Source organism: Bos mutus, chromosome 7 (genome assembly GCF_027580195.1).
Source record: "Bos mutus isolate GX-2022 chromosome 7, NWIPB_WYAK_1.1, whole genome shotgun sequence".
Classification (NCBI taxonomy): domain Eukaryota; kingdom Metazoa; phylum Chordata; class Mammalia; order Artiodactyla; family Bovidae; genus Bos; species Bos mutus.
The window spans coordinates 59,433,972-59,450,982 of NC_091623.1; the positions used below are offsets into that span (position 1 = coordinate 59,433,972).

At 57.4% G+C, this 17,011-nt stretch overlaps 1 protein-coding gene across 2 annotated transcripts in view; it reads left to right on the forward strand.

Moving 5' to 3' along the window:
* Positions 1-16,508, forward strand: part of SEMA6B (semaphorin 6B) — a 30,511-nt gene extending 14,003 nt beyond the window's left edge. Inside the window, exons 1-17 of one of the 2 annotated variants that reach the window (XM_070373893.1) lie at positions 3,185-3,489; positions 4,167-4,316; positions 4,424-4,547; positions 6,259-6,319; positions 6,482-6,544; positions 6,973-7,074; positions 7,697-7,787; positions 8,554-8,673; positions 9,163-9,251; positions 10,649-10,866; positions 11,659-11,790; positions 12,361-12,510; positions 12,851-13,033; positions 13,122-13,268; positions 13,967-14,044; positions 14,176-14,234; positions 14,610-16,508. In XM_070373893.1, the coding sequence (XP_070229994.1) occupies positions 4,196-4,316; positions 4,424-4,547; positions 6,259-6,319; positions 6,482-6,544; positions 6,973-7,074; positions 7,697-7,787; positions 8,554-8,673; positions 9,163-9,251; positions 10,649-10,866; positions 11,659-11,790; positions 12,361-12,510; positions 12,851-13,033; positions 13,122-13,268; positions 13,967-14,044; positions 14,176-14,234; positions 14,610-15,520 (2,649 nt within the window). In that variant the 5' untranslated portion in view covers positions 3,185-3,489; positions 4,167-4,195 and the 3' untranslated portion in view covers positions 15,521-16,508. Of the gene's footprint in view, positions 1-3,184; positions 3,490-4,166; positions 4,317-4,423; positions 4,548-6,258; positions 6,320-6,481; positions 6,545-6,972; positions 7,075-7,696; positions 7,788-8,553; positions 8,674-9,162; positions 9,252-10,648; positions 10,867-11,658; positions 11,791-12,360; positions 12,511-12,850; positions 13,034-13,121; positions 13,269-13,966; positions 14,045-14,175; positions 14,235-14,609 lie in introns of those variants that run through there. The other variant, XM_070373894.1, reaches the window with a different exon arrangement.
* Positions 16,509-17,011: the final 503 nt, after the last annotated feature.

Here is a 17,011-nt window from a genome sequence, read left to right on the forward strand (position 1 = left end):
AGGGAGGTAAGATCCCACACACTGTGCAGCCAAAAAAAGAAAAAGAAAACTGAGTGGATTTGGATCTTGGCTCCACCACTTCCATTTGGTCGTGACTTCGCCTCTCTGTGCCTCAGTTTCCCCGTCTGTGTAAGGGGCATATTAACAGCACCCACCTATGGGATGTGTTGTGTGGATCAAATGAGTTCATTGAAGCCCTTAGAACAGTTCCTGGCCCATAGAAAGTGCTTGGTGTTTGCTATTTTTACTGTTTATTGAGCTTGTATTGCCAGGTCTTGTGCTGGGTGGTGGGGACACAGTGGTGGCCAAGACAGACTCAGCCCCACCATCCATGTGGGGCTCAGAGTCCAGTGGGAAAGGTGAACAGTTAGCCAGGCATTTAGAAGATGGGGTGAGCAGGGCACTCACAGGGGATGCACAGGCAGGCAGGAGGCTGGAGGAAGTCAATCGGGCTGATCTGGGAAGTCTTCCTGGAGGAGGTGTTAAGGTGATGAACCTGTTCATCAGGTTACTAGGAGCAGGAGGCAGGTGTTCCAGGCAGAGAGAACAGCACATGCAGATGCCCAGAGGTGGAGAGGGAAGGGAGGAGATGTCATTTCAAGGGCACTGGGGAGCCATAGAAAGCTTTAGAGCAGAAGTTCTCAGCTAGGGGTGGGTTTCCCCCCCAGGGGAGACTGGATGATGTCTGGGGATGTTTTTGGTTGTCACCATTGAGGGATGCTCCTGGCATTGAGTGAGTTAGGGCCAGGGATGCTTCTGGCACAGTGCCCAGGACAGCCCCCACCAGAGAATGATCTGGTCCCAAATGTCAGCGGTGCTGAAGGGGAGAGACCCTGGTTTAGAGCAGGAGAGAAACAAATGAGATTTGGGTTCTAGAAAGATTCCTTTGCTACCTTAAGGAAGATACTGAAGGGTTGGGACTGGAAGCCAGGTAGGGGGTGGGAGCTGGGCCTTGGGGCGTTCAGGGTGGAGGAAGGGACTGGGAGGCCAACATCCTGGTCTTTGGCTCAAGGACAATGGGGCCATTCTTAAGTCAGGTATCTGGTAAGAGAAGCAGGTTTGAGGCAAGAAAAGCCTAGTTTGGGTTTCAGGGGTCCCAGGTTGGTTCTGAGTGGCTGGGGCAGCTGTGGACAGAGGGATGACAGGAACATCCTTCTAGCCCCAAGTGGCTGCATGACAAAAACCAGGAGAAAAAATGAGGCGTGAGGTCCCATCCTGACCTCAGCCTGCCTGTCTGTGAACTGGGTGTTAAATAACTGCTGGCCTCTGGGACTCCCCCAGATATCCAGCAGTTAAGACTCTGCACTTCCAATGCAGGGGACAAGGGTTTGATCCCTGGTCAGGGAACTAAGATCCCACATGCTAAGCAATGCAACCAAAAAAAATTAAAAAAAAGAAAAAAAGTAACTGCTGGCTTTACCTGGTTGAAGGGTGAGGGAATGGGTGGTTATTAATCTTGTCATGACTGTTCAAACGCTCAACTCCTAGGAGCAAAATCCTGGAGCCAGAGAGAGCCCTGTGATCAGTCCTCACTGGTGGGTCATGGCCAGCAAATCAGCCCCTCAGTTCCACCATCTGCAAAAATGGGTTGAATGTTATACCAACCCTGCTAGAGCCCTTGGGGTTACCATGAAGCAATTCCTGGAAACCACTCAGCTTGGCCTCTGATACTTTTAATATACCAATGGCAACAACAATCATAATAAGAATTAGCATTTTCTGAGCACCTGCAGCATTTCTCGGCTCTGTGCTATCACCCACCACAGGCCTGTGAGGTCAGTGCTGTTACCATGCCCATTTCACAGATGAGGAAGCAGGCCGGGAGAGGTGGAGTGCTGTGTCCAAGTCACACAGCATGTACAGAGCAGAGCTGGGATTTGAACCCTTATGACCTTGGAGCTTCGCCACTCATCACAGTGCTGCATGGCCTGTGAGTGGAAGCTGTTGTCTTAAAGTTTCTGAAGTTAAATACAATTCCGATAAAACATGGATAAGAGGCCCAGAGCACTGCCTTACACCTCTTGCGATGGCTACTATCAAAAAGCAGAAAGTAGTGTTGGCAAGAGAAATTGGAACACATGGGTGATGCTGGTGGGAATATAATATGGTGCAGACACGGTGGAGAAGAGCTTGGCGATTCCTCCAGAAGTTAAACGTAGAGTCACCATTCGATCCAGCAATTCCACTCCTACATAGACACCCAAAAGAAATGAAAGCAGGGTTTCAAAGAAATGTTTGCACAGCCATGTTCATAGATGTTCACAACAGCCCAAAGGTGGAAGCAGCCCCATTGTCCATCGACAGGTAAATGCGTAAGTAAAATGTGGTCCATCCACACCATGGAATTTCACTCAGCCTTAAAAAGGAAGGACAGTCTGACGCTTGATACAACAAGGATGCCCCCTGAGGATGTGATGCTCAATGAGGGAAGCCAGACACAGAAGGACAAATACTGTCTGGTTCCACTCACAGGAGGTCCCTAGAGTCAGATCCACAGAGACAGGAAGTAGATGGTGGGGCCAGGGGGTAGGGGAGGGGGTGGTGAGCCTGTGTCATGGGGACAGAGTTTCAGTTTGGGAAGATGAGAAAATTCTGGAGGTGGGTCGTAGGATGGTTGCACGACAACGTGAATGTATTTAATGCCACTTATGGTTAAGATGGCAAATTTTATGTTATATATGTTTTGGTGGTATTTGACTCTTTGTGAACCCACGGACTATAGCCCGCCAGGCTCCTCTGTCCATGGACTTTCCTAGGCAAGAATACTGGAGTGGGTTGCCATCTCCTTCTCCAGGGGATCTTCCCGACCCTGGGATCGAACTGTTCCTCTCCTGCATTGGCAGGCAGGTACTTTACCACTGAGCCACTAGGGAAGCCCCTCTGTACATTGGACCACAATATTAAAATGTTTAAAAAAAGAAGGCACAGCAGACAGAACACCGCAGAGGCTGAGGTGAGGTGTCCTCGCAGGTGTGGGGAGGAGATTTTCGGGGTGGGGTGGAGAGTTGAGGTCTGGCTGTGGAGTTGGGGGCCTTGAACGGCAGTACTGGTGGCCTGACTCTGGGGTCACTGGGAGACTCGGGCAGTTGTGGAGCAGGGGAGGAGCCCGGGCAGGAAACTGAAGGAAGCAGAGCCAGGTCCACACGCACATGGGATCCTGGAGTCGGCTGAGTCACAAATCCTGGAAGCTCAGGGTCGGAGAGGAAACACTGCCGCCCCACGCAAGGCCTTCCTGTTTTTTGGCCCTGAATCCTCGGAGGCAGACGCTCCAGGGCCAAAGTTCCCGGCTCATGTCCACCTCCAAGGATTCGGAATCCCCATGCCCCCAGGGCCTGGGCAGGGCTGGGAGATGTATCTGCTGCTCAGGCAGGGAAACTGAGGCTCAGAGCTAGCCCGGGACTTCACAGGAGGACGAGGCTTCGGATGTTTTCCTGGGGCCTCCGGACGGCGCCTCTTCTGAAAGGGGCCTGGAGGGCTGGGTTCCAGAGGGTGAGTTCTGTTTACACCATCAACCAGAGCATCACTCGGGTAGGGGAGGGGTCTCCACACACCTAGAGCAGGAAGCAGCCTCTCCCACAACCCTTCATAAAGGTGGTGAGGCTCCTGTCACAGAAGTATGTCAGCAGAGGACCGAAAGGCTGGACTCGGAAGGAAGTTGGGCTCACCACGGCCTCTGAGGTCCCCAGCCAGCTGGAATATTCTGCAATTCCAAAGTTCTGCAGTTCCCAGATTGTGGTTTATAAAATTCCTAGGGCTTTTGAATTTCTTTTTCTTTTTCTGAGCGTTTTAAGATTTTTGTGTTTTAAGAATACTTTAAACGTATGTTTTGAGATTGAATTTTTAAATACATATATGTTTTGAAATGTGTTATTATTCATTTTTAACTTAAAATCATTTAATTTTTAAATTAGTCTCATGATTAATTTTTTGTTAGGAACCGTTTCCTGAACTTTCGCTTTAAAATGTAGTCAGAAAGTTGTTCTGGTAATTAGTAAGTGCTGATATTATTATTGCCAATGCCATGATTGTTATTTTTAAATTATTACCCCAATGGGAAAGTTTTCCGGGACTTGAAGGTTCCGGACGCCGTGACACTCGCGCTCCCTCTGCTGGCAGCAATCGGGACTGCAGGCCACACGGCTCACCGCCCCGCCCCTCGCTCGCAGGTGTTACCTCCTATCGCCCTGACCTCGCCATGCGGACCCCGCGAGGGCCCCCTTCCCGTCCGGCCCTACTGCTCCTGCTGCTGCTCCTGGGAGGCGCCCACGGCCTCTTCCCCGAGGAGCCGCCGCCGCTCAGCGTGGCCCCGAGGGACTGTGAGTGGGGAGTCTTGAGATGGGGGAGGGAGTCCCCCTCCCCCGGGGTCTCACCAGGCCAGACTCACCCTGGCCCTGGATCACACCCTTCCTCTGCCCTCCTCCAGACCTGAATCACTATCCCGTGTTCGTGGGCAGTGGGCCAGGACGCCTGACCCCCTCAGAAGACGCTGATGACCTCAACATCCAGCGAGTTCTTCGGGTCAATAGAACGCTGTTCATCGGGGGCAGGTAGGAGAAACTGCCGGGCAGAGTATGCGGTGGGTGAGGTGTGGGGAGCAGGTGGTAGCATTTTAGGGAGGTTTGTGGTATAGGGCCTGTAGTTCGGCTGGAATGTGAATATGTGCCCCTGGGGTGGGAATTTCAAGTGCTGAACTCTGGGTGTGGTTGAAGCCCAGAGCCCGCTTATAGTGTGTTACCAAGTGGGCACAGCTGTCTGGTTAGAATTCACTGGGTGCTAGAGAGGGTGCTGAAGTGGCATCAAGGGCTTCTTTGAGAAGGTGACATTTGAGTTGAGACCTGAAGGATGAGGAGCCAGCTGTGAGGAAATCTGAGGGAGAGAGACGTCAGAGCAGAGGATGTAGCCTATGCAAAGGTCCTGGGGCAGGACTGTGTCTCGTATGGTGAAGGGACAGTGAAGAGGCGCAAATGTCTGGAGCAGGGGGAGAGAGAGAGGAGGGGAGGGCAGGGAGAGGACAGGGCAGGTCGTTCAGGGCCTTGTGGGCTGCAGGGAGGACTCAGGCTTTTACCCCAAGGGAGATGGGACCCAAGAGGGCTGTGCAGAGGAGGGGCGGGGCCTGACCCAGGTGCTCACAGGTGCCCTCTAGTGGCTGCTGTGAGAAGAGCCGACTGTGGGGGAGAATGTGGACCCTCCGGTGCTCACACCCGCTCTCCGGTGGCTGCTGCGGGGAAGACAGGCTGTGTCGGTGAGGGCGGGAGCCCCTACACCTGGGCAGTCCAGTAACGGGGGCTGAACGAGAGTGGTGGCCGTAGAGGGTGTGAGAAGTGGATGAACGCTCCATACGTATTGAAGGCAGAGGTGAAGGTATGGGGAGGGAAGGCGAAGCGGGGATGAGTCCCTCCCACACTGTTGTCTCAGCCGAGACAACACCTGACCCGAGAGGGTGGTCGGGGTGGAGGCGGGGGGGACAGGTTTGGGGGATGGTCGGGCTCAGCGAGGCCGTGTCGAGTGTGAGAAACCTGTGAGCCCTCCCTTGTGGAGACCTTGAGGGTTAGCCGGGCCCCAAATCTGGAACTCAGGGGAGGCCCTGGCTGGAGACAGGACTGTGTGTGTCATCTGCACAGAGACACGGTTCCGCCCTGAGCGTGGACAAGGCTGCCCAGAGGAGTATGGCTAGGGGAAGGAAGAGGCCAGAGCACCCAGGCGTGGGCCCACCAGGGGAAGAGGAGGGCCCAGAGAGGTGGGAAGGCAGGTGGGTGCCAGGTCCAGGCACCCAATGAGGGTGGTGTTCTCAGAAGGAGAGTGGACTGGTGGGGAGAGACACTGTGGAAAGGGAGAAGAGAGCAGGGAAGTGACCGCTGGACTTAACAATGGCCAGTGACCTTGATCAGGGCAGTCCCTGCTGCATGTGGAGGAGAAGTGAGAGCCTGGGGAGACCGAGGGGTGATGGGTGGGGGGGACATCGGATGTAAAGTCATTGGACAGTGCATCGTGTTAGCTGTAGGTCCCTAGGCTATGGGTTGTGTGAGGTGGCATGGTAAGGCATGTGGGCTGTGCTAGAACCCGTCGTTCATTTTAGGGCACAACGAGGCGTGTAAGGGCATGCTCAGGCGCCTGAAGGCACGCTCAGTGTTGGAGCTGCGCGTGGCAGAGGTGTTGGCACGCCCCTGTGTGGTATGTGTTGGACACCACGTCTGCTGCCGGGAGGATAGAATGTGTAGGGGGAGGCCCCCGATCTCACTAACTACACCCCTTCTCTAGGGACAACCTGTACCGGGTGGAGCTGGAGCCCCCCACATCAACGGAAATGCGGTACCAGCGGGTGAGGAAGGGGCGCAGGCGAGAGGGGAGGGGGCAGCTGTTGGCGCTACCACTAGGGAGCCCGGACACTGCGCTGGGGAGCACAGTGGATTCAGGTCTGCCTAGCAGGGTTCCTGGGTCCGTCAGGGACCCCGCTCCCCTCACCAGCCCCCTGTGTTCTCAGAAGCTGACCTGGCGCTCCAACCCCAGCGACATCAACGTGTGTCGGATGAAGGGCAAGCAGGAGGTAAGTGAGCCCTGGCCATGCCCGCATCAGCCTTGGTAACGCCCCAATCCGTCCTGGCCATCTCACAGGACAAATCCTTCTCTGCTTTCATTCCAAGCCAGGCCCCTGTTGCCATGGGTACTCCCAGAGCCTAGCCATGCCCTCAAGGTGGTCCTCAGTAGTGGCCACTCCCCTAGTGGCCTTGCCATAGCTCACGCCTTCAAGTGCCCTATTTTCTTGTCTGTGCCCCTTAGCCATGGCCACGCCCCCAGTCTTCTCCTAGTTCAGCCCCCTGCTTTGGTCACGCCCACAACCTGACCCCTCCCTATCGGGCTCCGCCTCTACCCTGGCCCCGCCCTTCACCACGCCCCATCGCGTCCTACAGTCGTGGCCCCGCCCACACCCGTGATCACGCCCACCCCGGCTTTTCTCTTCCCACCCCATTCCAGGGCGAGTGTCGAAATTTTGTAAAGGTGCTTCTACTTCGGGACGAATCCACTCTCTTCGTGTGTGGTTCCAATGCCTTCAACCCCGTGTGTGCCAACTACAGCGTGAGTCACCGCCCTTCGAAGCCCTGCCCGCCCGGGTTTAACATCGGCGCCCCTTTGGTCATGGGCCCTCTGCTGGTCGTGCCGTTTCCCCAGGCCACATCACCTCCTACAGGAAGCCTTACTGGATGAACTGTCCTCCCCTCCATTACCCGGAATTCCATAAGAGGCTTCCAAAGGCAGCCTCTACAGGCTGAGGCTACTTAGGCTACAGGCCAGTTATCGGATTGACTAGGATCGACTCCTAGACCCAATTTCTGATCAGTAAATTGAGCCCTGGATTTCCCTGGTGGCTCAGCGGTTAAAAATCCACCTGCTAATGCAGGAGGCGCAGGTTCCATCCCTGGAAGATCCCCTGGAGAAGGAAATGGCAACCCACTCCAGTATTCTTGCCTGGGAAATCCCATGGACACAGGAGCTTGGTGAGGTCACAAAAGAGTCGGACACGACTAAGCCACTAAACAACAACAAAACTCAGCCCCAGAGAGGTTAAGTGACTGACAAAGTCACACAGCATCCAAGGTGGCATCAGGATTCCCCTCGGAGGGGGTTGCTGGGGGAGCCAGGGGCTGCTAGGTACAGCCAGGAGCTGTCACTCAGACCCTATTCCCCCCCACCCCCGCAGATGGACACACTGCAGCCCCTCCGGGACAACATCAGCGGCATGGCCCGCTGCCCATACGACCCCAAACACGCCAACGTTGCCCTCTTCTCTGGTGAGTGCCCCCAACCCTGACCATTTGAAGGGGCCTCAGCCCTGAGCAAGGCGTGGAATTTTTCATTCTTGGAGTTTGGTCATTTAGAAGGTGGCTGGGAAAATCCCATGGATGGAAGAGCCCGGTAGGCTGCAGTCCATGGGGTCGCTAAGAGTCAGACACAACTGAGTGACTTCACTTTCACTTTTCACTTTCATGCATTGGAGAAGGAAATGGCAACCCACTCCAGTGTTCTTGCCTAGAGAATCCCAGGGACGGGGGAGCCTGGTGGGCTGCCGCCTATGGGGTCGCACAGAGTCGGACACGACTGAAGCGACTTAGCAGCAGCAACAGCAGGGAGACCATCTCTCCAGCTATGAAACAGACAGACTCTCAAGGCAGGAAGAACTCAGCTGAGGTTGGGGATCAGCTGGGGAGTTGAGGATCAGCTGAAGTCTGGGTCCCAGCACGGTTGGGGCTCAGCCTAGGACTTAGGCCTCACTTAAGCTCAGGGCTCAGTCTGTTTTTTTCTTAGATATTTTATTTATTTATTTGGCTGCATTGGTCTTAGTTGTGGCCTGCGAACTCTTAGTTGTTGCGTGTGGGATCTAGTTCCCTGAACAAGGATTGAACCTGGGCCCCCTGCTTTGAGAGCATGGAGTCTTAGCCACTGGACCACCAGGGAAGTCCCAGGGCTCAGTCTTGAAGATCAGGTTTTGACACCCCCCCAACCTCTGAAGTCTACAATCTAATCTCTTACCTGTCCCCCCGATTCACACCCACCCAGAAGGGATGCTCTTCACAGCCACCGTTACCGACTTCCTCGCCATCGATGCCGTCATCTACCGCAGTCTCGGGGACCGGCCCACTCTGCGCACGGTGAAACACGACTCCAAGTGGTTCAAAGGTGGGGCGATAGGGACAGACCTGGCAGAGCTCACAAATTCCCCACCAAAATAAAGTCCCAGAGGAGATAGGCAGGGAACTCCCATCTCCTCTTTGGAACCTACTGGCCTCTTTGACGATCTAGTTAGAGGAGAGGTTTAACTTGGGTATAAAGTAGAACTTGCTGGAAATGAGTGGCTTAGCAACCTGAAATGGAACAGTACGAGGGGTTCAGCAGGAGCTCAGCTCAACACAGGAGGATGACAAAATAGTAGACGTTGCTGTTTGTGGAAAGTAGACACAATGATTTTAGGATTTTGACACCCACTCTCCCCCACAAACAAAAAAAAAATCCCAAACTTTGAGTTTCTTTTATTTTGCCTGGGTAATCAGCTGATGTTCTCCCCCCACAACTTCACTGTAAAAGCAGCCACCCAGGCTACTGTGTTCCCAGCTCCAGAAACTCTCTTTCTCCCATCACGAACTGGGTTTTCACCTCTCTCTCCTACAGAGCCATACTTTGTCCACGCGGTGGAGTGGGGCAGCCACATCTATTTCTTCTTCCGGGAGATCGCAATGGAGTTTAACTACCTGGAGAAGGTAAGGTCCTATTTCCCCTCCTAGAGAGGCCCATGCAGTGGGGCATGTAGTCGAGAGGCTCCAGTCATCGGAAGTGGAGAGCAGAGGTGGGTCCATGGAACTCCACCCAGGGTGAGAGGGGCCCTCCGGCCCTCAGGGCCCTCCACACTAGCCAGGACCAGGCCCCTGAGACTTGAAGACATTTCTGGAGTAGCCCTGGTGAGGGTCCCAGGTCTGAAGTCTGATACACCCGTGGTTCCAGTCCCAGTCCTGTTATTGTTTGTCTGTCCATCCACCCATATACCAACCATTTATCCACTCTTCAACCACAGCCCATATGTCTGGCCACTCAGCCACCCTCTCATTTACCCATCTTCAGCCCACCCACACGTCCATCAAACCATTTATCCATCTATCCATCCACCCACCCCTGCCTCAACCATTCTCCACCATCCATCCATCCACTCATCTACCTTCTGTGTACCTGTAAATCCATCCATCCACCTCCCATTCATTGGCTTCTTCATCCATCCATCCATCTACCTGTCCATTCATTCATATACCAACCATCCGTTGATCTGGCCTCCTACTGATCAACTCATCCATTACCATCCATCTCTCCATTTACCTGCCCACCCCTCTATATATCCAGTTATCTAGCCTCCAACTTCTCCTCATAACCTGCTCATCCATTCCATTCAACCTTCTATCCACCCATGGATATACCATGATAATGATCTATCATATCTCCTTCATCTGCCTATCCATCCATCCACATACTCATTCATCTGTCCACCCATCCATCCATCCATTTATCCATACATACATATCTACATACACCCATCCATCCATCCACACACCCCTTCATCCACCAATTATCTCCTTCTTCATTATCTTCATTGTCCATCACTGTCCCCTTCAAATTCACCCCTCTATCCATCCATTAACCCATCCATCCATTCACCTCCATTGCACCACCTATCCATCTATCCCATCTCTCAATCCATGCAGACAGTTAAGTGCACAGACTGCCACTTACTACTAGTGTGGCCTTGGGCTTCAGTCACTTCCCTTTCTCTGTGCCTCAGTTTCCCCTCTGTACCACGGGGATCATAGACCCTCCTCTATAGAGCTTTGGGAGGAACGTGAGACACGATGAGGATAAGTGCCTGGCACCTAGTGGGGGATCCATCAGTGGAGGCACTGATGATTACAGTTGTCTTGGTGGCTGTGATCATCACCGTCCCCACATTTCCGCCGGGGAATCTGGTGCCCAGGGGGCTAGGGTGACTGGCCAGGGACTCACAGCCAGCCAGAACTAGCCTCCTCCATCCCATCCTGGGTGGCGGCCTTGCAACCTGCAGGTGGGCCTGGCAGAACATGGGGCTCAGGCCCCTGTCTTCCCACTGATGTGCCAGGTGGTGGTGTCGCGTGTGGCCCGAGTCTGCAAGAATGACATGGGCGGCTCTCCTCGCGTGCTGGAGAAGCAGTGGACATCATTCCTGAAGGCTCGGCTCAACTGCTCTGTGCCGGGGGACTCTCACTTCTACTTCAACGTGCTGCAGGCTGTCACAGGCGTGGTCAGCCTGGGGGGCCGGCCTGTGGTCCTTGCTGTTTTCTCCACGCCCAGCAACAGGTCAGTGGGTGCAGGTGGAGAGTTCTCACGATCACTCACCACATATTCCCAGGGGTCCTGTGCTGGGTAAAACAGGGCTCCCAGGAGGCCTCTGTCCCAGGCCAGGGGGGACCAAGCCAAACACTGACCCTCCAAGGCCCTCTGGCCAAAACTTGGCAGATGCAGGCATGTCTTTATTTTCTGCCTTTGGAGGAAGGGTCAGGGAGGGTGTCCTAGAAGAGGCATCAATGGGTATGAGATGGAGAGAAAGGGAAGAGCATTCCAAGTTAAAGGAACAGCACGTGCAAAGGCCCTGAGGCTCCAATGAGCTTGAAATGTTTAAACCATAGGGAGGCGGCCTGTGTGGCTAGAGTGGTCGAGCGAGATGGAAAGTGGGGGATATGAAGCAGGGAGGTGGCAGGCTGTGGGGAGGAGCCTGAATTTTATCCTGAGGGTACTAGGGGACTATGGGAGGGTAAGGAGCAGAAGAGGAACAAGTCAGACTTGCATTTCTGGAAAACTCTCTCGGGAATGGGTTGAAAGGGAGCAAGAGTGGCATCTGGGAAACTGGACATCCAGGCAAGTGAAAGGGGCACCTGGACATGGGTGGCCATGGAGAAACTGAGCTGTGATCCAGTCTGAGAATCTGCTGCTCAGATGGTGGAATGACTGGATTGGATGGGTGGGCAGCAACTCTGGCCCGGGAAAGTGAAGGTCTGACTGCTCCAGAGGACAAACACTCCTCCACACACTTGCCCAGGGCAGTTCCCCACCCCGCCAGGCTCACTTCCTTTCATCTGCCTCCACCTACAGCATCCCCGGCTCAGCTGTCTGCGCCTTTGACATGACACAGGTGGCTGCCGTGTTTGAGGGCCGCTTCCGTGAGCAGAAGTCCCCTGAGTCCATCTGGACACCCGTGCCAGAGGATCAGGTGCCGCGGCCCCGGTGAGAGGCCCCTCCATCCTGCAGTGGGTACCCGGGTAGGATCCTGACCCTGAACTGAGGGCTGGGGCTCCCAGGCACTTGTTTAGCTGTTGCCGAGGTCAGCTGTGGGCTTCCCTGGTAGCTCACCTGGTAAAGAATCTGCCTGCAATACAGGAGACCCTGGTTCAATTCCTGGGTCAAGGAGATCCCCTGGAGATAGGATAGGCTACCCACTCCAGTATTCTTGGGCTTCCCTGGTGGCTTAGACGGTAAAGAATCCACCTGCAATGCAGGAGACCTGGGTTTGATCCCTGGTTGGGAAGATCCCCTGGAGGAGGGCATGGCAACCCACTCCAGTATTCCTTCCTGGAGAATCCCCATGGACAGAGGAGCTTGGTGGGCTGAAGTCTGTGGGGTCACAAAGAGGTGGACAAGAGTGAGCAACTAAGCACAGCACAGCACAGAGGTCAGCTGTAGCCATTATGCAGGTGGAGAAAACTGAGGCCCTTGGAGCAGGGGCACCCTAGTGAATCAGAGCCCCTCAGTGGGGGCCTCCAGGTCTGCCCTGACCAACCCCTCGCCCCCACCCAGGCCCGGGTGCTGCGCAGCTCCTGGCATGCAGTACAATGCCTCGAGCGCCTTCCCAGACGAGATCCTCAACTTTGTCAAGACACACCCCCTGATGGACGAGGCCGTGCCCTCCCTGGGCCACGCACCCTGGATCGTTCGGACTCTGATGCGGTCAGTTCCTACACTTGGCTGGGGTACTGGTGGCCAGGCCTGGGTGGGGACAAGAGCCCAGGCCAGGGTGGTGAGTGAGAAGGGAGCACAGGGGCAACTTCCGACATGACACGAGAGGAAGGCAGAGATGGAGGGAGACACAGAGTTGGAGGCAGATGGGGAGATGAAGACAGGAGAGCCCAGGGAGGAGCTGGCTTTGGGGGTCTGTTTCTCTCTGTGATGTGCACCCTTGGAGCCACGCCCATGTCCACCTTGCCCAGCATGGGTGGTGTCTCTGAGTGCACACAGGGGACCACAGGGCTGGGCGGCAGCCTGACTTCTGCTCCACCCTGGCCCCAAGGCACCAGCTGACACGAGTGGCTGTGGACGTGGGCGCCGGCCCCTGGGGCAACCAGACTGTTATCTTCCTCGGGTCTGAGGCAGGCACCGTCCTCAAGTTCCTTGTCTGGCCCAACGCCAGTGCCTCGGGTACCACGGGACCCAGTGTCTTCCTGGAGGAATTTGAGACCTACCGGCCTGACAGGTGAGGCCTGGCAGAGGACAAGAGGCAGGGCCAGCGGGCAGGGAGACAGGGCGTTCCCCTTGAGTCTTACCAGTCTGCTCATCCCCAGGTGTGGACAGTCTGGAGATGGCGAGACAGGGCAGCGGCTGCTGAGCCTGGAGCTGGATGCGGCCTCAGGCGGCCTGCTGGCAGCCTTCCCCCGCTGTGTGGTCCGAGTGCCCGTGGCGCGCTGCCAGCAATACTCAGGATGCATGAAGTGAGTGCCCCCTGCCCCCGGCCAGGTGTGGGCAAGGGAAGTGAAGGGAGGTGAGCATGGAAAGAGGGGGAGAGTCAAGTTCAAGTGCAGGCTCCAACAGCATTCTGACTCTCTGAACGATGGACAGAGGGCATAGCATGTGCAAAGGTCCTGGGGCAGGAATGCTGGGTGTGTTGGTGGAACAGCGAGAAGCCCTCTATGGCTGGAGCAGAATGAGTGATGGGGAGGGAGAAGACAGGGAAGGTTGGGCAGGGTCTGTGAGCCTCAGGAGGACTTGGGTTTTTTCCCCCACCCCCAGAGTGAGGTGGGAGCCCCAGAGATCTGTGGGCAGAGTAGGATGGGATCTGACAGACATTTCTAAGAGAAGCAGAAGCTGGGGACCAGGGAACAGATGTTTGCAAAATACTGGCACACTCTTGGACTCAGAGTGAGCCCTCCGCATGGAGCACCCTGGCCCCGTGCCTGCCATCATGGTAGCAGTGATGCCATAGCACAGATCCAAAATCTGGGCTCCAAACCCGGCTCTGTCCCTTGGACAAAAGTAAACGTTCCTGAGCCTCAGTTCTCTCATCTGTAAAATGGGGAAGGAATAGCCCCCACTGTTAAGATGTGTCTTGGGAACTCCCAGAGCTGACGGTAAGAGGTGCCTCTGCAGAAACCCTGGTTGATCTGCCTGCCGGGTCCCTTGTCTGCCCTAGGAACTGCATTGGTAGTCAGGACCCCTACTGCGGGTGGGCCCCGGATGGCTCCTGTGTCTTCCTGAGCCCTGGCACCAGGTACTGGAGAAGTGGGAGGTGTGGGGAGGGTGACTGAGTCACCTGATGGTCGGGAGTCCCCCACCCCCACCAACCACAGCTCTGCCAGGGGTTTCTGCTGACGGTGCCTCTCTGCTCCCTCCCCCCATCAGAGCCACCTTTGAGCAGGATGTGTCTGGGACCAGCACTTCAGGCTTAGGGGACTGCACAGGTAAGAGGGGAGAGGGGAGGAGGCCTGGGGACTCTAAGTCCTGGTCCTCCAGGGTTCTCACACCTGGATGGATGGGATACACTGACGTCCCTCAGGGCTTGGGAAGGACAGGGGGCCCCAGTTCCAGGTAGGGTAGTGGGAAAAGGACAGACAGACGGGGACGGGAGGGAGGGCAGAGAGAGGCCAAGAGAAAGGCAGGTGGACAGACAGATTTTAGGAACACAGATGCCAGGGGACAGACGGATGGGCAAATGGGCTTTGAAAGGGTCAGAGAGACGCCCCTGAGCAGAGAGGTGGACAGACCGGCTGGAGGTCGCGGGTGGTGTGCAGGGGACGGTCCCTGGCCAGCCCTTCTCACGCCGCCCTCCCTGCCAGGACTCCTGCGCGCCAGCCTCTCGGAGGAGCGCGCTGGGCTGGTGTCGGTGAACCTGCTGGTGACGTCGTCGGTGGCGGCCTTCGTGGTGGGCGCCGTGGTGTCCGGCTTCAGCGTGGGCTGGTACGTGGGGCTCCGCGAGCGGCGCGAACTGGCCCGCCGCAAGGACAAGGAAGCCATCCTGGCACACGGGGGCGGCGAGGCCGTGCTGAGCGTCAGCCGCCTGGGCGAGCGCCGGGCGGGCGGCCCCGGAGGCCGGGCCGGGGGCGGCGGCGGCGGGCCCGGGGGTCCCCCGGAGGCTCTGCTGGCGCCCCTGATGCAGAACGGCTGGACCAAGGCCACGCTGCTGCAGGGCGGACCCCACGACCTGGACTCTGGGCTGCTGCCCACGCCCGAGCAGACGCCGCTGCCCCAGAAGCGCTTGCCCACCCCGCACCCGCACACCCTGGGCCCCCGTGCCTGGGAACACGGCCCGGCGCTGCTCACGGCCTCCGCCTCGTCCTCGCTCCTGCTGCTGGCCCCCGGCCGCGCCCCTGAGCCGCCCCCCGCGCCGGGCGAGCCGGCGGCCCCCGACGCCCGCCTCTTCACCGCGCGCCCGGGCCGCGCCTCCCACGGCGACTTCCCGCTTACCCCCCACGCCAGCCCGGACCGCCGGCGGGTGGTGTCGGCGCCCACGGGCCCCTCGGACCCCAGCTCGTCCACCGACGGCTTCCCGCGGCCCTGGAGCCCGCCGCCCACAGGCAGTCTCCGGAGACCAGGCGCGCACGCCCCACCGGCCGCCGCGCTGCGCCGCACGCACACGATCAACAGCGGCGAGGCCCGGCCCCGCGGCCGCCACGCCCGGCCGGTCACGGACTTGGCCCACCTGCTCTCCTACGGAGGCCCCGACAGGACTGCGCCCCCCGTGCCCTAGGCCGCGGCCCCGCGCCTCGGCGGTGCCAGCCACGGGAACCAGGAGCGAGAGCCCGGGGCCAGCTCCCAAGTGGGTGCTCAGACCCCCAGCCCGGCCGCGCGGGGGGGGGGGGCTCCCCTCCGCCGCAGGGAAGCACAAGGAGCTCGGCCTCCCCCCCACCCCGACGCGCCCCCAGAGCCGCAGGACACTGAGGCGGTCTGCGGCGGGCAGACGGGGCGGGCGGAATGTGCTATGGATTTGAGGTTGACCTTCTGCGCGTGGATTTTGGTTTGTTTTCCAATTTGCGTTTCTTTTGCAGTTTTCTAAACCAATTGCACAACTCCGTTCTCGGGGTAGAGGCCGAGGGGCGGGGGGTGGCGCTTGGAGGTGGTGGGAATGGGGCGAGGAGCGCACCTGCAGACCCAAGCTCCCCCCGCAACCCAACCACCCAAAGGCGCCCTCCTCCACCCGGCCCCTGGCGTGTGTGGGTGTGTGTGTGTGTGTGTGCATGCCGTGTCCGTGTGCAGGGGGCCAGGCAGGGGAGGGAGGCGTGCGTGTGTGCCTGCAGGCTGCTGCTGCGTGTGTGTGGCGACGGCCACGCGCAGTGTGCGTGTCTGTGTGTGAGCGCGGAGGTCCCAGCGGCCTGGGCGTTGGCTGAGCCGACGCCGGGGCTTCCAGAGGGCCGGGGGCCTCCGATGTGCCGGTTAGGAGTTCGAGGGGAGGTGCGGCAGGGGTTTTAGGCGGGGACTCGGGAGGCCTGTCCAGATGTCACATTGGCAGCTGTCTAAGGGCTCGGGCGGTCTGGGGGACGGCTAAGACGGGGGGGCCCCCCTGTAAATACAGCCCCAGGGTGGTCAGAGGGTCCCATGCCACCCGTCCTCTGTGACCTCCCCCTTGACCTCCAGCTGACCATGCATGCCAGCTGAGTGGCCAGCTGAGTCCTGGACCCTCTCTGGAGTTTGCCTCCCCCACCTGCCCCCCATCAATAAAACTGTTTACAACCACCGGCCCCAAGGTTCTGGGTCTGCTCTGTCTCCTGGGGGCGGGGCTTTGACAGGGGCGGGGCCTGGGACCAGATGGGAGCATCCTGAGACTCATGGCTGGGTCACAGCCACAGACAGAATTCTGGGGAGGTGGGTATGGGAATCTAGAGAGTTTGCGGGGGTCCCCGTCTCCATCTGTACAGGCTACAGTTTCTGACTAGTCCTAAAGCAAATATTTACTATGCACCTACTGTGTGCTGGACACTGTGGAAACCAAGACCCCTGTCCTCGTGGAGTTCACAACCTAGTGGGGGAGACCGGCCACACACACACACACACACACACACACACACACACGAATTAGGACTTGATTTAAATTAGTGATAGGTGTAATGAAGGAAGGGGCTTCCCAAGTGGCTCAACGGGTAAAGAATCCACCTATAATGCAAGAGTCGTGGGTTCAGTCCCTGGGTGGGGAAGATCCCCTGGAGGAGGGCATGACAACCCACTCTAATATTCTTGCCCGGAG